Source organism: Amblyomma mixtum, chromosome 8 (genome assembly GCF_055824585.1).
Source record: "Amblyomma mixtum isolate Tamu chromosome 8, ASM5582458v1, whole genome shotgun sequence".
NCBI lineage: Eukaryota > Metazoa > Arthropoda > Arachnida > Ixodida > Ixodidae > Amblyomma > Amblyomma mixtum.
The window spans coordinates 20,072,722-20,095,750 of NC_143019.1; the positions used below are offsets into that span (position 1 = coordinate 20,072,722).

Consider the following 23,029-nt stretch of genomic DNA (forward strand, 5'->3'; position numbering starts at 1 on the left):
GTGCGTTGGCCTCCCCTTAGTATGAAAGTCTGTGCGCGCCGAAATGGGCTAGCTGCAGTCAGGCTGCAATTCTACTACCGGTGCACTCCAAATCCAAATAGCTTTCGCATTTTGTTATGTTTTATTTTGTTTTCGTTTTCATTTTGGGGAGACGTCTATCGTGACGAAGGAAACGGGGTGCGGAAGGAAACGGCCAATCACAGGCACGGCCGGTCTGGACGTGGAGCCGCCGCCGCATCCAGCCCGGCCTTGTCATACAAACAATGCTTTCCTAATTGGCCTTGCAACCACCACACAATTTGTTTGTCATAAGCGAAGCATCGCCGATAAAATTCGTCAGGTATGCCAAATGCGTCGTGGTTCCTCATCACTGGCTGGTGTCGCAAGTCCTCCAATGTGACATGGGCCTGGAACGCTTTTAGTTAGGATGGGGCATCATGGGCTTGTTTCGACAGATCCAGCTTGATATTTCCCATCGAGCTGCATCACCAGCAGCAGCGACCAATTGCAGAGGACCGAATGAAACGAAAGCAAAGTGAATCGTTTTTACGTTAGGCCCCAAATTAACTTTATTTTCTCTTGAGATAAATATGGGGCTGTGGCAAAAACGTGCTCTGAGCGGTAGTTTACTGCGCCGGCTGCTGGTACATGTGACGGCAATCGGCGTCACCCCCAAAGTATGTATGAAGCACTAGTAGGGCACAAACAGTCTCGCAGTCAATGCCAAACAGTGCGCCAGGAAAGGCTTTCACCTTGCAGCACTTTAGAGAGCCAAAGTGCCCCCTGAATTTTTTTTTTAGGACAACAACTATCGTCGTGTGAGTCAGTGCTCGACCTGGATGACCTCGCAGTGTTTCCACTGCTGCTCCCGTCGTCCTTTCAGTAAACCCCCGTCTTACAAAATTAACATACGTATTAGTGACAATCAAACGCGTCTGCCCGCGGCAATCCATTATAGCCCAAGCCGCATGACCCAATATTGGAAATGAATTGTTTCATTCTGGTCCTTTGTGTGAAAGGCCTTTTCCAACACATTATTAATATTGGCCCGATTAGCTGTGCCGCTGGGGAGAAGCATACAGTCAGCCCTGTGCAGGTCCCTCCAACAGGAAAAGGAACAAACGGTTTGCACAAAAAAGGCGAATTTCGAAGTTATCTCCCTGCTAAGGCTGACAACCTCTTAAAGACTATTTGGTCCCAAGACCTTTTCTCAAGCATTTGCCCCAGTAAAGCTGAGCCCCGAGCCAGCGGAAATCTTGTACCCATTCGAAAGCCGATGTGTGCCCGGTGGCACAGGCGAACGAACCTAGCACCTCACGAATGTGAGACGGATGCTCTGCCACAAGACCACCGCTTCGATCTTTATACGCCATATTATTCGCCAATAGGGAAACTAGTTAGAAAACTAGAGAAACTGTTCTTGCAATACTTGATTATGGAGTAATCATTAATTTAATGCTCAAACTATGTTCCCTTGTTCCATTTCATATTGGAGGGTCCTGTACTTTCCTTCTGTGCAGTGCTGTTGCCGTTTTTAACCTTGTCGTAGAAATAATAATAGATCTTTGCAGAAATGCCGTGCCTGAACAATATTCCTCATTTATCTACCCTCAGCGGCCTACTACTGGGCAAGCAAAGGTTCTAAACTAGACGACCAGGGAGAGCAGCTGCCCGACGAGTTCGGCAGGTTCGTATGACCTGTGCTACTCTGAGCAGTGTTTGGGCATTTTGGTCAGTTCGTGGTACCGTTCACCGCATATTGCAAAACTGTTGTGTTCGTACCAACGGAGCTGCTGTCAATGCATGCTTAGCGCAGTGCAGTGGCTAAGGTTGCTTTCAGCTGACTGAAAGCTGTATTTCAGATAGTTCAGGTGGTCAGGGAGAATTGACAATGCGGGAAAGACGGGATAGCTTTGTCGTTCCCTTAGAGGGGGAAAAGGCAAACACATTTCTACGTTTGTGTGAAAAGCACACAAGGCACTTATCGTTATGCTGCAACTGACGCTAGCCGCGTCCGATTCCTAGGGTGTCATGGCGCTTGATTAGTTCCTGGGTTCAGCGGAAAGCTTTTCAAATCATAGCACGCCTCAGAAGCATGAGCTCCCTCCGCCATCAACATACCTAAGAGACGCCAACTTTGGAGTATTTTTTATCCTGAGCCATTCTTTTAAAGCCCACTTGGTGTCCGTAGATGCATAAGATACACTTTCAACGAGTTGTAAAAATTTCTTCATTCTTTTTCAGAATGTTGATTCATGATAACGCTATAGTACAGAACAAATAAGCAACACAGGATTCTTTAAAGCTGCACCTTTTTAATAAAGGCGTTGCGAACGGACGCGTAGAGGTTACCTCATGTATACTTCTGCGGAGAGGTATACGGCTGCCGTCCTGTTTCTAATGCACGAGTGTGGTCATGTTGAAAATACAGCTGGGGCGCAGCATATGTGAAAAGGAAAGATAGCGCTGTCAGCTCTCTCATCTTATGACATGTGTCCACACAGTTTTATCAACATGATCTCCAAACGATAGCCCAGCTAATGTGTGCCATCAGGAATGCGAAACTTAGAATTATCAAAAATCCAGGGACATTTAGTGATTTAGTGCTTCGAAACTGCACTGATGGGGGAAAGGGCTCTCAGCGTCCTCTTCTTCTCGGTCTTTAATGAGTGAGAAGCGTCGCCCCAGCTAGACAGCATGCGGAACTACTTCAGACGGTCTCTCCTAATGACGTAGGCAGTTGAAGGAAAACTTTAAATGGGCCGGGGAATGGAAAGGTATCTCACTCCCATAAATGTTAACAGTATATTCGATGTGCTGTCGAGCTTTATCCTTCTGTGATTACCGTGCGAGCTCATCGGTGTGAAAGTAATATGGCGACTGGTAGCAGTTTTTGGCGACAAACATATAACACCGGTCGCCTTTAGTAAGCTTTTTTTATTATTTGGCAACCTTCCCAACTCAAGTGAAGCTGGCAGGGTGTGTAGTATATTATTACTTTCATATTCATGGTTTAAACACAATGCGAAGTTTAATGAATGTCTGAGTGACGGCGGCCGCATTTTGATGGAGGCAAAACGCACCCGTAAGCTACGTGACGTCAGCGGGCGTTAAAGAACCTCGTGTTGTTTGATTTTATCCCGAGCTCTCCTCTACGGCGCTCCCATAGCCCCTGTGTCGCTTCGCGATGTTAAACCTCACAGGTGACCATTTTAATTTACAGCATTAAAAGCTTCGTCACGAAAAAATATACGCCGTGATTAGTCATAAAATCTCATTGTGATTAGTCATAAAATTCGCTGATTGATCGAGACAGTGATAACGTTACAAGGTCACGTGACATGGTCAAGCGCTTATTTGCAGACAATGTTTGACGTCATGAGACCACATGACACGGCCAAATTGGCAGGTGCGCTGGAAAAACATGGCGTGGTTATTCATAGAATTCGCTGATTGGTCTAGACAGTGGTGACATCACAGGGGCACGTAACATGGCCGAGCGCTGAGTCACAGACGGGGTGCTTTGCGCCATGAGACCACGTGACAGGACTGAGTTCGCAAGCAGAGTTTTTTATGTCTAGAAGAAAGCAATGTAGACTAGCTTGTAGAGTCGTCCACACGCCTGTTAAGAGCGCACGAACTGCGAGCCGGGAAGCACATTTGTGCGATTTTTCGGTGACCTAGGGCTATCGAAAGCTGTCCATTAGTTGTTTGTACATTCCCATGGGTCCTGTTTAACTCATGTCTTTAAAAGCGGCGATTGTTATAATTCCAAAACAGACTCGCCTTTCGAGTGCTCTAGACAGCTGTGTTGACAAATGTACAGAGGGCAAAACGCTTGTCTAGAACACGTTCTGGGCGTGTTTCGGGCTGAGCACGCGACATCTAACCATAACATTTGGTTAAAGATGGTCTGGATGTAAGCATGTGCAGTTAAACCCATAGGATTTCCTCGTCATTTTTTTGCCTCCCTGCTCGCAGCGGCTTTGGAAGCTGCAGAACACACAGTTAGGTCGTTCTAAACATGTGTTTTGCCCTCTGTACATGACTAACTGTAATTTTGTTGTTCACTCTGTGCTCTTGTGGCACTGTCAGCTAGCGCACTTTCCACTTAAGGTCAAAGTGACCTGCTCCTTTTTCGCAAGGGTCCTTTGCTTTGCGAATTGTTCGGATTTAAGTGACCCAAGAGAAGTTGAACGGCACTGACGCATGCTCTCTGTATAGTGCTGGTGTGCAGACAGAAAATAAATTTGAAACTGAGAAGTTTCCAGCAAGGTAACAACTCTTTAAGCTAGTGACTTCTACTCCTGTCAGACGACAGCCCCAGTGGACTTTGTTGTGCGAGAGCTGCTGCCACTACCATGTAAAGTAGTGACTGTCCAATGAGTCCGGCGCTGTTAACACTGTTAGGAGGCGGGTCGGTCTGGAAGAGTGACTAGAATGATCAGTTTACCGGTGACTTTGCACCGCAGCACCAAGGTCCTAAAAGCCTACAGAAATGCGCAAGTGCACCTCAGGTTGCCGAAGAAGATCACCGAGTACCGGACTTTTGGGATCTACTGCAAGGCGTACCAGGTGGGGGACACTCCGTCGCTGAGCAAAATGTTTTTCGTCTCACTGTCATCGCTTCTTTACTGCATGCCAGTTTTTAAATGGCTAGATTATATGGGGAAGATTCTCGTCACTTTTATGGGAAGGACAAAAAGAAACCTGTGGCAAAAAGAAACAGGCAGTAACAGTTGCACTTCGGACCTCAACAACACCTTGAGCGAAGGGGGTGATATTTGTGAGATGTACACCTGTAAGGAGATAGCGCCACCCAGCGGCGTTCGTGAGAAGAAGACAAAGCACGAGGAGCGCGTGCGGAGGGGAACGCGGGGCAGGTCGAAGGGGTGGTGGTGAAAACATTTATTAATCATAGAGAGAGGTGTTGGGGGTCGTGACCTGAAGGGTCACGCCCTTACAACCACTAGGTGGGATGCCTAGTCAGGCACACCATTGGCGTTTGCCGCAGCCCGGGCGCGCTGCGTTAAGGCCCTTTGGGCCTCGAGGGTGCAGCAACCGGACAGGGTCGCCTCCCAGTCCTCTCGGGTGGGGTTCGGGATAGGGGGTAGGGATGGGTTCTGCTGGCAGGCCCACACCATGTGGTAGGATTACGTGGCAGAGAAGAGAAGAGCGCGGTGGGCGACGGACGTGGACGAGTTCTGCTGGCTCCCCGAGTTCCGGGCTTGGGCCTTAGCCGCAGACGTCCGGGCCACCAGACCTGGACATCCATCGTCGAGAGCCTCAACCACCAGGCCCAGGCGCCACTCTTCTCCGTCCATCCGTCAGCTGCTCCACACAGGCCGCCTCTGGCGCCTACGTGACCTTTTTCCGGGATACCAGACCTGGGAACCGTGCCGGGAGCCCATGAACGCTGACGCTGCGGTAGCGTTTCATCGACGTTGGAACGCCAAGAGACTCCTTGACTGCCCGACACCCAGCCAGTCCTCCCCGCTCGTTGCTCGAATAAGACAAGTAGTGTGAACTTTCCTCTTTGACTCTTTTTCCTGCATTTATCATAAGCACTTTGTTCTGTTCCCCCGTGTGTTTTTCCCGTGTATTGTTGCGTTGTTCTCTTGTTCCTTTCCTTTCTTCTCGCTCATATTGTAATTGGTTTCCTTTCCGTTAAAAGCCGCCTCGTTTATTGTTTGTACTTTGGTGTTTGTTGAAAATAAGACCTGCAATCTCACAGAGTCCTCACAAATTTGGCGTCCACTACGACAGGACGAGGTCGGTTTTTATTTATTTGCCTGTTGTGTTAATTTAGGAACAATATGAGCGCTTCAGATTTGGTTGCTTTAGGCGAGCGCATGGGCTTGTGCGGCGCGGAGTTACGAGCGTGGGTGGAGGACGAGCTTCGTAAGGCACGGGAAGAGAGAGCCGCGGAGCGTGAAGCTGCTAAGCAGAAATTGGAATTAGAGGCACGGAATTTAGAGGCGGAGCGTGAAGCTGCGAAGCAGAAATTGGAATTAGAGGCACGGAATTTAGAGGCTGAGCGTGAAGCTGCGAAGCAGAAATTGGATTTAGAGGCACGGAATTTAGAGACGGAGCGAGAGGCTGCGAAGGAACGCTTGGAGTTAGAGGCGCGGAACTTGCAGCTACAAATAAGGCTCATGGAGGGTGGCGCAAATCCTCCGAGTGACCGTGGAGAGCGTAGCGTCTCATCGACCAGCTCCATTAACCCGCACAGCCTCATACCACAGTTCAATGAAGCGCGGGATGACCTCGATGCCTACTTAAAGAGATTTGAGCATGTGGCCACGGGGCAGGGTTGGCCAAAAGAAAAGTGGGCAACGGCGTTGAGCTTGTGCCTTGGTGGCGAAGCACTTAGGGTCTTCGGTCGGCTCTCGCCTGAGGATTCCGTGGATTATGACAAAGCGAAGCTTGCCTTGCTTCAGAGGTTTAGGTTCACCGCGGAAGGGTACCGAGAGAAGTTTCGCCAGAGCAAGCCCCAGGATGGAGAAACGGCCTCGCAATATGCTGCCAGGTTGTTTAGCTTCTTTGACCGTTGGGTCGAGATGCGGGGTGAAGGCCGCACTTTTGAGGTGGTTCGCGAGATGGTCGTGAGCGAACAATTTCTGAACAACTGTCATTCTCGTTTAGCCCTTTTCTTACGTGAGCGGGAGGGCAAGACAGTTTCTAAGCTGGCGGAGGCTGCCGATCATTTTCTCGAGGCACAGCGGCAAAATAACTTGTTGTTCTTTAAAGAGGAGGGTGAGCACACGATAGTTAAAGCCAAGGACGAGGTTTCACGTGCACAATCCCGCCTTCGATGTTTTCTTTGCGAGAAGACTGGGCACAAGGCGTCGGATTGTCGGACAAAGCCGAAGCAATTGTATTGCACCTGGTGCCGCGAGGTAGGACATGATGCCCAGTCATGCAAAGCTAAGAGGCCAGGAGACCGTGAGGAGTCCGCCTGTTGCATGACACCTCGATATTCACATCCCGATAGCACTGCAGTGGTAACGCGCGTAGAGGGCCAGTTGGGGGAGATGGTCTGTCCTTCCAACCCGGTGGAAACTGCTATGCCCGTGGCGCACGGTGAGGTGTTCGGCCAGCATGGTTCGGTATTACGGGATACGGGCAGCACCGGTATTGTTGTGCGTGAGTCTCTTGTACCGCCAGCGGCACTAACAGGGAAAAAGGCTACATTATTCTTGGCCAATGGGACCCGTGTAGAAGTTCCGGAAGCGGAGGTGGTGATTTCTTCTCCATACTTCTCGGGTAAGGCCATCGCGCGCTGCTTGTCTACACCCTTATACGACATTATAATAGGCAATGTCCCCGGGGCTAAACCTCCATTCCCGGTTGACCCGCCAGTTCTCACTGATCAGCCAGTTCCCCTTGCCATGACGGGTGCGGTCGATGTTCCTTCCCTTACGGTGACAGCAAAGGTTTCAGAGAGTAGTAAAAGCCCCACTCTGAACACACTCCACTTGTCACGGCAGGAGTTTCGCCTCAAACAGGAAGAAGACCCGACTTTAGAGGTGTGTCGCAGGAAGTTGGGGAAAATATTTCGTGGCAAGGGACAGACCGCCCACTTTTTTGAAACAGATGAAGGTGTTCTCTTCCGGACATACCAAGTGTGTCCCGGCCGAGTCGTTGAGCAAGGGGTAGTACCGAAGGGCTTACGCACGCAAGTTCTTAAGTTGGCACATAAGAGTGCATTATCCGGCCATCATGGAATACGGCAAACAATAGCTAGGGTGCTCAGTTAGTTTTACTGGCCCGGTGTACAGGCTGACATTAAGAGTTATGTCAGATCGTGTGATATGTGTCAGCAGACTGTGTCGAAGGCAAGGGAGAACAGAGTGAATAACATCGTAGGACGGGAACATGTAAAATCATGGTGGAAACCGAGGTCGGTTTGGAGAAAACGGTTTCACAAAGGAAAACGGAAGTACTAGCCGAAAAAGTTCTCGCGACGGTGAAGTGGTTTGATGTGAAGAATGGAATACGGAAGAATATAGCCCACACCCGTTCTTGTTGGCATTGTCTGTGTTTGTTCATGTTTGTTTTTGAGTGTCGGCTATTTACTTTTTATGCTTTCCGTGTTTCTTCACCCTCTATGGACGCTTTACGTTGACTTTCCATGTGCTCTCTGTGCTGTGTGTGCGAAGGTCTGTGAACGCTTCGAACATTGACGACCGTCGTATTGTGTGTGGTGTGTAGTGTGCGCGCTGTGGTGCGGTGTTCTGTGTTGCGATCGTCGAACGCGTCTGGTGTCGCTCTCCTGAAGTTGAGTTCTTTCCCTTGGAAAAAACTTCCGAAGAGGGGGCCTTCTGTAAGGAGATAGCGCCACCCAGCGGCGTTCGTGAGAAGAAGACAAAGCACGAGGAGCGCGTGCGGAGGGGAACGCGGGGCAGGTCGAAGAGGATTACGTGGCAGAGAAGAGAAGAGCGCGGTGGGCGACGGACGTGGACGAGTTCTGCTGGCTCCCCGAGTTCCGGGCTTGGGCCTTAGCCGCAGACGTCCGGGCCACCAGACCTGGACATCCATCGTCGAGAGCCTCAACCACCAGGCCCAGGCGCCACTCTTCTCCGTCCATCCGTCAGCTGCTCCACACAGGCCGCCTCTGGCGCCTACGTGACCTTTTTCCGGGATACCAGACCTGGGAACCGTGCCGGGAGCCCATGAACGCTGACGCTGCGGTAGCGTTTCATCGACGTTGGAACGCCAAGAGACTCCTTGACTGCCCGACACCCAGCCAGTCCTCCCCGCTCGTTGCTCGAATAAGACAAGTAGTGTGAACTTTCCTCTTTGACTCTTTTTCCTGCATTTATCATAAGCACTTTGTTCTGTTCCCCCGTGTGTTTTTCCCGTGTATTGTTGCGTTGTTCTCTTGTTCCTTTCCTTTCTTCTCGCTCATATTGTAATTGGTTTCCTTTCCGTTAAAAGCCGCCTCGTTTATTGTTTGTACTTCGGTGTTTGTTGAAAATAAGACCTGCAATCTCACAGAGTCCTCACAACACCTGGCGTCTCAGCTAAATGTCGTCTGAATGCTGCATATACAAAAGGCTTGCGATACCGTTTAGGACAAATGAACAGTCCGCATTGTGACAACTGTGCCTCGATAGAAACTGTGGAACATATCCTGCTTGAGTGCCCTGCGTATGCTAACGAGCGTGCGTACTATGAACATTGCATGCAGAAGCTCTGCCCAGTGCCCCTAACAATGGACAAAGTTTTGGGTCCCTTAGCCTGCTTCAGGCAACAGAGACTTGCAATGCACTTTCTTTTTACATATTTAAAAGGCATTGGACATCTCGATAAGCTCTAAATTCACTTGCACGTTACCTTCATGCATTCTTCATGCAGTGAACTTCGTCAGCCCATTTGACGGACTATGCACTCCATCATTCCATAGGTTACATCAATACTCGCCATTACATCCTTAGTACCCATTTCATGGCCGCATTTCGTCTTCGTTTTTTTTTTCTTTCACCTCTTCCACGCTGCTCTCCTTAACTCCCAAATTCCCCTCCCTACGCAGAGTAGCATGCCAGCGAATTTTAAACGCCGGCTTAGTTCTGTTTTTCATTAAAGAGTCTCTCTCTCTCTCTCTCTCTCTCTCTCTCTCTCTAAGATATTGAAGAAGACGGAGTGTCCTGTGGGAGTGAAATCAACTGAGCCCTTTGAGGGTTATGTCATAGTCTGCAGCATTTTTTCTTTATGCAAAGTAGCTTACTTTTTGAAATATTGGCTTCGAGCAAAAGTGCAAATTCAAAAGTCCTAGATCATCATGAAAAACAGCAGACTGTAATGTCTAAAGCAAGATGCCACTTCTGCAGATATATTACCGTCCTAAAAAGAAAGCCTGCTAACGGGTTAGAAGATCCTGGCGCATATCTGGCGGCCCCTGTAAAGCCTCTTTGAAGACAGCGCTCCGGAGAGGAGCGGACTTTGTTCTCAGAGATAGCGCGTTGGGACACTGAATTAGCACCGTTATATAGTGGTAATTTTTTTTTATTTCGCCGGCATTCTTCTTTGCCGTTTTTCAGCACAATCTACAACTTCGAAATTTACAATGCCTTCCCCAAACGCGTACATATTAAACGTTAGCTAATTGGTCTTTGTTAATTAAATTGCTTTCAAGAACGAAAAAAATGCAGAGTATGCCACAGAACTCTCAATGACATACAGCTGGTAGCACTCGCCTAAGAGACTCTATCTTTTTAAGAACTTGGCTACAGTTATGTGAGACACCCGGGATATGAATAGACAAGATGGGAGATGAATAGAGCCTGTCCTGTGTGTTTCCTCTACTTGTGTGCGTGTTCTTGTGCGCTTCAATTCATTTCAAAAAAACCTATGCGCCATCTAGCCCAAACGGAAGTTTTGTTAAAGAATAGGCAAGTAGTAGTAGTAGTAAAAACATTTATTTATTTATTTATTTTTTTCAAAAAGGAAGAGTTAGGGAGTAGGGGGATGGGGATAGATAGATGTGGAGCTACAGTGGTCGGTCTTCCCTAGTCCAGGATACCGTTGGCCTCCGCCGCTGCCTTGGCCCTCGTCACCAGCATAAGCTGAGTGCTCGGGTCGGAGTCAGCCAGGAGGGCCTCCCACTGCTCTAGACTAGGGCTATTTACCTTTGGTAGTAAAGGGCTTTTTTCGCAGCCCCAGGTGGCGTGGTACGTTGTGGCGTAGCCCCCACACCACACGCACTCTTTCGCGTATCTGTTCGGCCACATTTTGTGATACATGGCTCTGCTTGGGTAGGTGTCTGTTTGTAGTCGTCTGAGCGTGGTGGCCTGCTCTCTGTCGAGGATATCCGCCGGAGCCGAGTACTTCTTGCGCGCTCCCAACAACGCCTTCATTGCCTCCCCGTAAGATTCTGGCGTGCTGAAGGGTTCCACCGGCAAACCCGCCCTCCGGTTCGTGAACCCTCGGACAACGGTGTCTGCCATGAGATTTCCCTCAACCCCAGTGTCAGGGACCCAAATGATGGTGTGTTGAATGTTTGTGTTGTTTGATCCATGTCTGTGTTGTTTTTGTTCTAAGAGGATACTCGCGGCTTTTCGGCCGATCCTTCCATCTCTGTACGCCCTTGCTGCAGCCTGAGAATCCGTGGCTATCCAGTAACTCAGTCCCTGCCGATTGGCTTCAGTCAGGGCTAGAGCTATGGCGATCTCTTCCGCTGCTTGTGTTGTCCTTGTGCGCACTGATGCACCAGTAACTATATTCCCATTGGCGTTCACTACTGCTACCGCCCTAGCGTTTTCCTTCGTTCTGTACTTGGACGCGTCAACATACAGAACCATCTGTTTCTTCTTTAGGAACCTGTCCAACTCCAATGATCTCGCCGCCCGTCTTCCTTCGTGGTTCTTCGGGTCCATGTTTCTGTGCACTGGTTTAACCAAGAAAGTGCTCCTAATTTGGCTGTCAATGTCTGTCTTGTCTTCGCCCTCGTCTTCTGCCGGGTATCCTAGCTTGATCAGTAGTGCGCGGCCAGCGGCTGTTCTTTTAAGTCTTTCCATTTGAAATCTGAGCATGGTTTCGCTGTGCTCCTCATAGGTGCCGTACACCCCCATGTTCATCAGCTTCTCTGTCGAGGCGCAGGTCATGACGCCTAAGGCTTGCTTATACGCCCTTCTGATGCATGTTTCCATTTTGTTCTTTTCCCCTTTGTTAGGTTGTAGGTACGGAAGCGCGTACGTCATCCTCGGTATGATGAGCGCAGAAGTGATCCGTAACGCATCTCGCTCCTTCACCCCTTTTCTCTTGTTCGTAATCCGGCTTAACATCCTGCATATCTGTTTCGTGGAGTGTTCCAAGAGCTGGATGGTATGGTCCCGTTTGCCTTTCTCCTGCAGCCACATTCCCAAGATGCGAAGCTTATTTGTCCTTCTTACGGGTTGTCCATCTATCTCTAATTCTATCGTTCCCCTGTCCTCTTTATTTTTGTGAAGTCTAATAAATTCTGATTTTTCTGGGGAGCACTGCATCCCGCTAAATAAAGCAAATTGACCGATCTCATCCGCCGCTCTTTGCAGTATTTCTTTCTTGTTTCCCGTCGATCCTTTTGTCGTCCACACTGTGATGTCGTCCGCATAAACTGAATGTTCTACATCTTTGATGTTTTTCAGTCTCCTAGTTAATCCAATCATTGCTATGTTAAAGAGCAAAGGTGAGATGATGGATCCTTGTGGCGTCCCTCTCTTTGGCGTCGTCTTCTTTTCTGACCTAATGTTGTTGATGCCGATCGTTGCTGTTCTGTTAGACAGGAAGGCCTTTACGTATGCGAAGATCCTTTCCCCACAGTTTGTTGCCGAGAGTTCTGTGAGAATGGCATTGTGGCCGATGTTGTCGAAGGCCCCCTTGAGGTCTACGGCCAAGATTACGCCTTCTCGAGTGCCCGATATTTGTTTTAGTACCGTGTCTCTTAACTGGAGCATCACGTCTTGCGTGGAGAGCCCCGTTCTGAACCCGAACATGGTATCCGGAAACAGACCGTTGTCCTCCATGTAAATGCTCAGTCTAGTCTTGACCACTTTCTCGTATAGTTTACCGAGGCATGAAGTTAGTGAAATGGGCCTAAGGTTCTCCAAACTGGGTGTTTTCCCTGGTTTAGGTATCACGATAATCTCAGCGTGTTTCCACTCCGCCGGGACTGTGCCCCTTTCCCAGTGCTCGCTGATTAGTCCAGTCAGGCTTTCGATTTGGTCATCACTGAGGTTTCTGATCATTGCATTTGTTACTTGATCTTTTCCCGGTGTTGTGTTCCTTGTGAATGACCTGGCAGCCGCGTATACCTCGTAGTCTTTTATCGGTTCATCCAGCTTCGAGTTCCTTGTCCCTGAATATACCATGGTGCAGGGTGGCACCTGCGTGCTTCCGACGTACCTGGACCAAAGAAAATCTGTAATCTGGGCGTCCGTTCCCTGAAAATTGTGCGTGATACGTTCTATCGTTTTGCTGTTTTCTCTTTTCGATTTTGTCGGGTCTATGAGGTGCCTGAGCAGCGCCCATGTTTTAGCTCTACCCAAGTTGCCGTTTAGTTCATTGCAAATTTGGTGCCAATTATCTCTAAGTAAGTTTGCAGTGTGGTCTTCTATCTCCTTATTGATCTGAGCTATTCTGAGTCTCAATTTCCTGTTATGTTTTTGTTTCTTCCATCTTTTCGACAGTCCCCTACGAGCCTCCCAAAGATGTAGCAATCGTTTATCCGCACGTGAAAATTCATCGGTGACCTCTAGCTCTGTAGTATTGTCTCTGTGGACCTCCCGTAGTCGTTTGGTCCACTTTTCGATGTCCGTTATCGCAGTTCTTCCGGCTTCATTCTCCAACTGTTCACGGAATTTTTCCAATCTGTGATTTTTGTCTTTCTCTGGATTGTGCTGAACCTTGTAAGTTTAATTTGCGTTTGAATTACGTAGTGGTCACTTCCGAACTGCTCCCCGGTGTTAGACCATTCGTAGTCTAGGATATTTCCTATGATGGTCAAATCAGGGCTAGTGTCTCTTGAAACGCTGTTTCCGACCCTAGTAGGGTATCTGCTATCGGTAACGATTTCCAGCCCGTGCGTGTCCACTCCATCTTGGATGGTTTTTCCTTTCTTTGTATTCATCTTGTAGCCCCACTCTTTGTGCGGAGCATTGAAATCTCCTACAATCACAAGGTGGTTTTGTTTTACCAGGCCGATCACCGCTCTAATGATTTCTCTGAAGTCATGTCTCTTCTTGCGAGGTGGTGAATATATGTTAAGTACGAATAGGCTCTTCTCCCCGCGCTTCTTAGGTATTACCTCTATTAAAAGGTGTTCTATATCTTTTTCTGGTGTCGTGTGCTTGTGCGTAGTGACCCCCTTCTGACATAAAATGGCCACTTTTTTAAATCTTTCATCTACTATGGTGTCGTAGCCGACTATCTTCGGCGAAGTGTTAGTTTTTTGCAGCGCTATTACAGTGGGAGGGTGTTTATGCTGCATTACATGTATGTTGAAATCGGTTTTTTTTTCGAAATCCTCTACAGTTCCATTGCCATATTGTAAATTTTTCTTCTGCGTTAGCCATGATGTGACACTACTGCTGCGCCGCGAAGATCTTCGCGCTTTCGTTTAGGTCGACCTGTTCCGGTGCTCTCTTGTTTTGTCTCCTGAACAGTTCTGCCAATCTCTGATTGGTTGCGTTCAGTCTGCTCATGATTTGTTCCAGCGTCGCCAAGACTGTTTTCTGTTGCTCCTGTATTTGGTGCAGTGGTATAGTAGCATCTATTTCTTCCCTTACTTGCGGTTGTACGGCTGCTGGCCCTTGCGTGCTTGTTTTCGTCGTGGGCGATTGTACTCCGTGTACTTTTCCTCGGTTTGTATCATTTTCTTCTCTTTGTTGTCGCTGTTCTATAAACGAGAGCCTCCTTTTTAGTCGTTCATTTTCCTCTCTAAGTTCCCTGTTTGTTTTTTCTAGAGCTTCGAATCTAGCCTGTATCGAATAGTCTAGAGCAGTGGGATAGACTGGAGACTCGCTCCTAGACTGACTCACCTTCTTGGACTGCTTGGTCTTCTGTTTAGATGCGGAAGCGCCGTGAGCGTTCCCTCGAACCCAGGCGTTGTCGCCATCGTGGTCAGTGGTTCTCGCGTCTGCTAGCCCCGGAAAGTCTCCCTCTTTGAAGAACGGCGTTCGGCTTCTGCTGCCGCCGCGCCTGTTCCGAGACGCAGATCTCGAGGATCCGTTCTTTCCTTTCGTTTCGGCTTCCTCGCTGTCGAACCACCGCGGCCTGTGACCACCGTGGCAACTGCTTTCTTTTTTCTTGCCTTGCTGGTTCTGCTGGCCTTTCCGCTTGAGACGTCTCTTACATCCTATATCGCCCGTGGCGTGAGCTTCGCCGCACCACTCACACCTGGGCTCCCCACACTCGTGTCCGTCGACGTTGGCACGTTTGCATCTAGGACACTGCGGAATGGGTTCTGGTTCCGGGCAGACGTCTGATCGGTGCCCCTGCAGGTGGCATCTCAAGCACACCTGCTTCGTAGGTTGGTAAGGGTAAACTCTGTAAAGTCCTCCCATCACTGCGACTGTCTTGGGCAACCTCGGTCCGTCGAACGCGATGAGCGCTGACTCTGACTTCCCGAGCATTCTTGCGTAGACTGCACGAATTCCCGGCGTTGCTACTTGGATGTGGTTCATTAGGATCTCTTGCGTGGTGCCGGCCATCACTCCATGCACCACACCCCGGATAGTTCCCTCCGCCGTGGAGCAGTAGGCATTGAACTCGAATTGTTTGTCTCCGAGGCACAACTTCCTCGTCTTTTGCAGAGCTTCTGCCTTCGCACCATCTGGCGTCCGGACTATTATTATGTTTGAGATGGCTTTCACCGCGACAAGCATGTCACCGATGTATACCAGGTTGCATTCCTTCACCAGGGCTTGTATGTAATCGCTGGGCTTGAAATCTCCCACTCTTAGGTTGTGGCTCTTCGGTCGGAATACGATTTTGTATCCTCCTTTCGGGAGCTGTACGAAATCTCGCCTGTTACCAGGGAGTGTCTTCAGTTGGTTGTTTGCAGCGGACGCCGGTGGCGCGTTCGGGACCATGGCGTTCGGTCCCGGCGTCCCAGGTTTCTGCTGCTGTGGCTCGCTCGTTCTCACTGGAGTCTTGTTTGCCTCCGAAGGTGTACTTGCCTGACCGGTAGCTTTCCTATCCTCTGGGCTCTGCGCTCCACTAATTCCTTCATCACTCGCCACGGGGTCTCGTTGACTGGGTAGACTCTTGGTTGTTCTTGCGGTCCCCTCGTAGCTCCAGCGTTGTTAATTGGTGCTTGCAAGCTCCATGGCTTGGGGCTGGTCCGTACCCGGGTTATTTTCAATAACCGGGGCCGTAATGTGTGCCGCAGTCGATGCTGATGCCATACCGCCGTCGAGGCTGCTCAGCCCCGGTAGGGCCAGCGAAGCCCATGCGTCTCCTGCTTCGGCCACGGCCGACGCTACGTCGGCGTTAGGTGTAGCGTGGCTCTCGCCGCCTCAAGATTTAAATGTCCCGTAAGTGGAAAAATATTCTACTCACAGAGATAAAATTGGTGTCCAGATGGTCCTCGTAACTTCACGGAACACATCCAATAAACACTTTGCATTAAACTGGGGTTTTCCGGTCAAGAACACTGACGATTCACGGAGCCCATGCAGAGCACGTCCGCGTTCCCGCGCAGTTGGGTGAGGGTCCAAGAGTAGGCAAAGTTGCCCATATTTCCCTTACAGTAGATGACAATGCATATGTTCCTCAACAAATATGCCAATTTCCTACGAAAATGTCTTTGTCTAGTGTAGTACGCAACCGACTTGGAAGGTGATGACCATTACGCTAATGCACCCGAATACCGTCCGCAGAGCGAGTTCGGCAACGTGCAGATACCGGCCGACTTTGTGCTGCCGACTGAGCAGAGCCTGGGAAAGCTGAGCGGCAACCAGAGCGGCACCATGGCCGACGAGGTGGTCCTCAGGGACAGCGGCATTATGCTGCTCAAGGGGTTCCACTACGACGCCCAGTGCCCCTGTAAGTCGAGGCCCTGTATGACGCATGATAGCGTCAGCCACCTTATGAGCTATAAAATCACAACAGAAACAGCAGCAGACGGCAGTGCCTCCAGCAAGAGTAGGTGAAGTTAGACGCAACAAATGTGATAGCTGCAACCATACTGTCCATCTACCCCAGACAGGACCCACTTATGGGTTCACACAAGACGAAGCCATACGGAGGATGCTGCGTCTGTGCGGACTATGCGGACAGCCCTAGGGGAATATAAACATATATGCGTTCTTCATATGACGTCATGCATATCTTATGATAGTCATACGGAAGCCTCAGAGAGGGAATTAGAAAATGTATACGGAAAGCATATATGGCTAACTCAATGATGTATACCTTTGTAAAGGTTACAGCGCTAAAAAAAGTTGCGTAACCTATGCGTTAAAAGAAGTAACCTTTACCATTTGTAACTTTTACAAAGATTATAAGTGGAAAGGTTACATTGTGTAACCTTTAAATTATAGATATACTTCAATGTGAAAATGTGACCTTTACAAAGGTTACCCAAAGGTTACCGTGTTTAGAGTGTATGCATGCAGATATTCGTGAATATTTCATCACTTACGTGATCTGCATCGCCGTAATCCGTATGTTCGGCTCATACAGAACGTTTCAGTACGGCAGTACGGCAGTATGCAACGCATTGCATCCCTAGTGGAACGTTTTGTAAGAACTCTGCGTATGGAATTACACGACTACGAAGCCCCAATGGTGTGCAAAACATACAAATATTCTTAAGCTCTGCAAAATTTCTTTCCGAAGGGATTTGGCGTTATTTCTAGTTTATGTTTATTGCGTCATGCGGAGTCCGTGGGAGTTCAGACGCTTCCGTATACGTTGTCTAATTGTCCGTATGGACGCCGTATGTTCAAATTGCTTACATGTGGCCCACACGGAAAACGCGTGTAATTACAAGAACCATCATATGGAACTGCAACTTAAATCGTCAAAACTGCTGGCACTCTTTCCGCAGCGGCGACGTTCGTGGCGGCCCCGAATACTCAACCCAAGCCGGAAGAACTGATGCATCTCGCCTACAACGGCCAGGAGTGAGTAGAGCTATGGATGACCGCAGATTGCTGCGGCATTGAGCGTACGCGGTGGCTGAGTGGCTTTGGCGTTCGCCTGCTGAGCATCAGGTCTAGGGTTCGAATCTCGCCTGTGAAGGCCGCCTTTTAATGGAGGCAACATGCAATGGACGCCCCGATGTGCGTGCGATGTTAGTGCTCGTTAAAGATCCCCAGGTGGTCGAAATTGAGCCGCGGAGCCCTCCACTATGGCACCTCTTTCTCTCTTCCTTCTTTCACTCACACCGCCTCCCTTCCCTTACGGCAAGGTTTAAGCGTTTACGGAAGCATTTAAACAATCTTGAAATGCTATTGTACCTCGCATGTGTATGCTGTGGAAACTCACGGGAATTGACCGCTTCCCGCGCCATAATATCTTTTGAACTTTACTGCATGGTGTTTTGTTCAGACGATGTTTTTGGCTCACTGAATGATGCAGCAGGAAAGTCTCTACGGCTGCTAGCGCCAAAATTAAGCTCACGAGCTCTGGCATTTCTCAGTGTTTTGTCGTGCTGGTATGTTCATTTATGGGCTTCTTTGTACCTTCCGTACGAAAAGTCTGCATTATGAATGAATGGCGAATCCCTTACAAAAAAGTTATAGACAGTCTATAGAATTTCTATAGACTTCTGTTTATAAAGTCTAAAGACTGTCTATAGACAAATCCTAGAGATTTGTCTATAGACAGAAATCTGTCTATAGACAGATTTGTCTAGAGAGAGAAATCCTAGAATCCTAGAGAACAGTCTATAGGCAATGCAGATGCCATAGACAGTCTATAGACAATCTATATGATTTATGGCCATACACTTTTAGTAGGCATTTGTCTATAGACAGTCTATAGACTATGAATAGACAAAAAGCGGTATCTATAGGAAGTCAATAGTCAATAAGAAGTCTATAGACTGTCTATGGACCATTTTTATAAGCGATAACATGCTTGGTCAGTCACCTCATCAGTGCGTCAGTCACCTCAATATGCGCTTCGTCCGTTTGTGTTTCCGTGTGTATGTTCCTTGTAGCGCGAATTGATCAGGAGTGCGTATAGTACCCCGAGCAAGAATTACATAAATGTCATTGCTATAAATAAAAAATAACTGAGTTATTTTTTCATATCAAAAGCACGCCTTAGTTCTCGTAATTCAGTTATGCGTTTAGGCAACCTTCAGTGCAGTACTCCTTAGTGAACTTGTTAATTGAAAAATAGTATTTCTAATGCCCTCTTAAGTAAGTGTAAAGAGACTAAGGCGAACTGTTCTCAAGTAACGCAGCAAACAGAAGTGCACTTGGCGTGGCCTAAAAATAAATTTTCATTGCTAGGACTAAACTAGCGTTAGTGTAACAGATAGCGCACAGCTTCCTTCATGTGCCACCAGGTGACGCACACTACCACACTGACATAAAGCGGAGGTGCACGGCTAATGACGATCGCCAAAAGGGCAAGGAGATCAGGAGCGCTGCCCAGCTCTTATCTGCAGCCCATTTGGCTACAGAACTGGCAGTGTAGTTAGAGGCAGCGTCGAAAGACCTCGCACAGCTACGGTTGACGATAGGCATAGGGAAAGATGCGGCGTGGTTTTGTAGTAGTTTTGAAATCAAGGGTGACAAAACCAGAAGTTGCCCGACGCTGAGCTGTTGTGTAACGTCGTAGCGCTAATAAATGAACTCACTCGGGTCAGGATGATAACATTCACTGCGGTGGCCGCTTTTTACAAGGAGAAACAACCGTTGGCGACGCAAAGTGCTTAAGAGTACTCACGATGGGGTCATCGTTTCGTGAACGCTGAGCCTATTGTTCAGTGGATCAACGTGGGTCGCAGTTATAAGTAATGTACTGATGTCGCTTCGTGCCCTTTGCTAGTGTTCAGTGAATGAAAGAAACCCGAATCAAAGGTTTCAATATCGAGTGAGGTGCTTCTGTCATTTGAGACACGATGGATGTCGGTCGAGTCCCGGTTCTCATGTACGATGTTCACGCAGGAGGGGAAAGGTTGGGCGTGTTGACAAGACTGACGTGACGATCCGGCTTCCCGAAGGCCACCACTGGAATGAGTTCAACTGGTTCTCAATGTACTGCGCCGATACCAAGCAGAGCTATGCCGACGTCGCCATCGACAAGGCGCTGGCCGAAAGCCTGCCCCTGCACATGCCTGAAAAGATCAACCCTACGCCTACGCCAAACTCAACGAAGGGTCGTGCAAACTCAGGTAGGCTTAGTCGTGTCGTCTTGTTCACGCTTCTTGTTGCGAATGCCTTTCAACTAGCCCAACTTTACACGCTGGGACAAAAGTCGCTTGGCAAAACCAGCACAGCGACTAAAGGCAGCCTTTGGATCATGCGCTTTTACGCAGGCATGGTCATCCGGCCCCTTCCCCTGGTGACCATTTTGGGCCTGGTCGCCGTGGCTGCAGCAGTCGCCGTTAGGCGCCGACTGGGTAAATTGTACTCTTTTCGGCGCTCAAGTACAATACAACCGACTAGGACTTTGTTTCCGCAATCATTACACGTTGCAAGAAGTCTGTAGAAAAAAATATGCCTCTCCCGTAACCGAGAGTAGAGTAAGCATGAAATGTTTCCGGTCCTAACACAGGCTCCATTGCTCGGATTAAGCAGCTGTGATGGTGGCGGCATTGAAATGCAGGACGATGCAGAAGCGTACGCGGACACGACGAGACGCAGGTCTGACAAGAATGTATATGCAGCGCGTTCGAAACATTGGTCGGCTTAAGCAGCTGTAACGGTGGCGGCATTGAAATGCAGGACGATGCAGAAGCGTACGCGGACACGACGAGACGCAGGTCTGACAAGAATGTATATGCAGCGCGTTCGAAACATTGCTCGGCTTAAGCAGCTGTAACGGTGGCGGCATTGAAATGCAGGACGATGCAGAAGCGTACGCGGACACGACGAGACGCAGGTCTGACAAGAATGTATATGCAGCGCGTTCGAAACATTGCTCGGCTTAAGCAGCTGTAACGGTGGCGGCATTGAAATGCAGGACGATGCAGAAGCGTACGCGGACACGACGAGACGCAGGTCTGACAAGAATGTATATGCAGCGCGTTCGAAACATTGCTCGGCTTAAGCAGCTGTAACGGTGGCGGCATTGAAATGCAGGACGATGCAGAAGCGTACGCGGACACGACGAGACGCAGGTCTGACAAGAATGTATATGCAGCGCGTTCGAAACATTGCTCGGCTTAAGCAGCTGTAACGGTGGCGGCATTGAAATGCAGGACGATGCAGAAGCGTACGCGGACACGACAAGACGCAGGTCTGACAAGAATGTATATGCAGCGCGTTCGAAACATTGCTCGGCTTAAGCAGCTGTAACGGTGGCGGCATTGAAATGCAGGACGATGCAGAAGCGTACGCGGACACGACGAGACGCAGGTCTGACAAGAATGTATATGCAGCGCGTTCGAAACATTGCTCGGCTTAAGCAGCTGTAACGGTGGCGGCATTGAAATGCAGGACGATGCAGAAGCGTACGCGGACACGACGAGACGCAGGTCTGACAAGAATGTATATGCAGCGCGTTCGAAACATTGCTCGGCTTAAGCAGCTGTAACGGTGGCGGCATTGAAATGCAGGACGATGCAGAAGCGTACGCGGACACGACGAGACGCAGGTCTGACAAGAATGTATATGCAGCGCGTTCGAAACATTGCTCGGCTTAAGCAGCTGTAACGGTGGCGGCATTGAAATGCAGGACGATGCAGAAGCGTACGCGGACACGACGAGACGCAGGTCTGACAAGAATGTATATGCAGCGCGTTCGAAACATTGCTCGGCTTAAGCAGCTGTAACGGTGGCGGCATTGAAATGCAGGACGATGCAGAAGCGTACGCGGACACGACGAGACGCAGGTCTGACAAGAATGTATATGCAGCGCGTTCGAAACATTGCTCGGCTTAAGCAGCTGTAACGGTGGCGGCATTGAAATGCAGGACGATGCAGAAGCGTACGCGGACACGACGAGACGCAGGCCTGACAAGAATGTATATGCAGCGCGTTCGAATACTCCGCGAGAGAGAGAGAGAGAGAGAGGTTCTTGATGATGATGTAGGAAGAGGGGTCGAGGCGCGTTCAACTGTCTCCGGAAATCACCGCCGTTGCGCCTCGTTGGGGAAATGGGATATATAGAATAGTGATGTAAAGGGTCCGGGTGAAAGGCAAGTGATGCATGGCCAAGGGCAGGACAAGACGCGAGACCAGGGGTGGTATTCTGCCGGTGTCGCCTTTTGCGACATGTCGCATATGGGCGGGGCCTAAAAAAGTGCTTACAGATGCTCGAAGAAACGGAAAAAGCCGCCGGCACTTTCGTCTGCGGTGCATTCATTCACTCCGAGAAGCGACAATTTACCACTGCTGATTCACTAGCAGCAGTAGTTTCGTATCTTTTATAGCAAGAATATTTGCCATCACATGACGTCTAATGTTCAAAAAAACATTGACAAATTTAATATAAACTCGCTTTACTTCATTTAAGTCTATAAAACACTGCGAAAAAGCTCCAAATCTATTTTTCTTTCGTTCCGGACGGTTGTGCTAGGTTTCGGCTGCGTTTCGGGCAGTTGCAGACGGTAGCAGTGTAGCTGGAGGTCCCATTAGGCTTGCGCGCTCCAGAATCGAGAGCGTATCTAAAAAACTAGGCTGAATTGCAGCTTAAACTTTATCGTCGAAGCAAGGTAAGTCATAGCGAAAAGTAACAACACCAGTAGTTGCCGGTAAACATGCCGACCGGAATCGCAAGGACTGCTGAATTGGCTGGAGCGGGCGGCTCTCGCTTGAAAGGACGTCGCCATGTTTTCACGCCAAGGCAAAAGCCGCAACTGCCGATTGCGTTCGTACGCTCGCCCGCGCGAATCGCTTCAGCGCATTCCGTTGTTCGACTAAGCGTAGTAAATTGGGGCGACGTCACGATAACGTAGCAGGAAGGCGGGTCCGTGTCGTCACGCCGCCGTCACCACGGCTCGAGCCAATCAGCGAAGAGCGAATGCGACATGTCGCAAAAGGCGACACCGGGAGAATACCACCCCAGGGGAACACGGGTCTCAGGTAGGGAGAGCGAGTCAAACGCTGTCCGGAACGAGAACGGCCAGAGCCTGTAGGCGCCACGAGAGCAGCGAGCGGCCGCGGCGCGCGCCAGGAGAGAAATCCCAGGAGAGCGGGCGGGGCCTCCGGAGAGGCGCGGCCCCTCATTGGAGGAGAGATTGGACGAATCCCAAGCGAGCGGAGACGCGCGCGGGAGCCGCGGAAGCGGTGCGCCTAGGCGAAGGCCTGGCGAGTAGGAGCGGGCAGGAATGCGCACTGTGAAAAATAATTTCAGAGCCGTGCTCGTAAGCACGTCTGGTCAAAAAATGTGAGGACCAGTTTGAATGCGCGACGCATTTTGTCGC

At 49.5% G+C, this 23,029-nt stretch overlaps 1 protein-coding gene across 1 annotated transcript in view; it reads left to right on the forward strand.

Moving 5' to 3' along the window:
- Positions 1–23,029, forward strand: part of LOC149331582 (protein Skeletor, isoforms B/C-like) — a 30,026-nt gene that overhangs the window by 1,243 nt on the left and 5,754 nt on the right. Inside the window, exons 3-8 of the mRNA XM_089557378.1 lie at positions 1,615–1,687; positions 4,473–4,575; positions 16,362–16,527; positions 17,534–17,609; positions 19,608–19,834; positions 19,979–20,062. Coding sequence (XP_089413504.1) covers positions 1,615–1,687; positions 4,473–4,575; positions 16,362–16,527; positions 17,534–17,609; positions 19,608–19,834; positions 19,979–20,062 — 729 coding nt within the window. The remainder of the gene's footprint in view (positions 1–1,614; positions 1,688–4,472; positions 4,576–16,361; positions 16,528–17,533; positions 17,610–19,607; positions 19,835–19,978; positions 20,063–23,029) is intronic.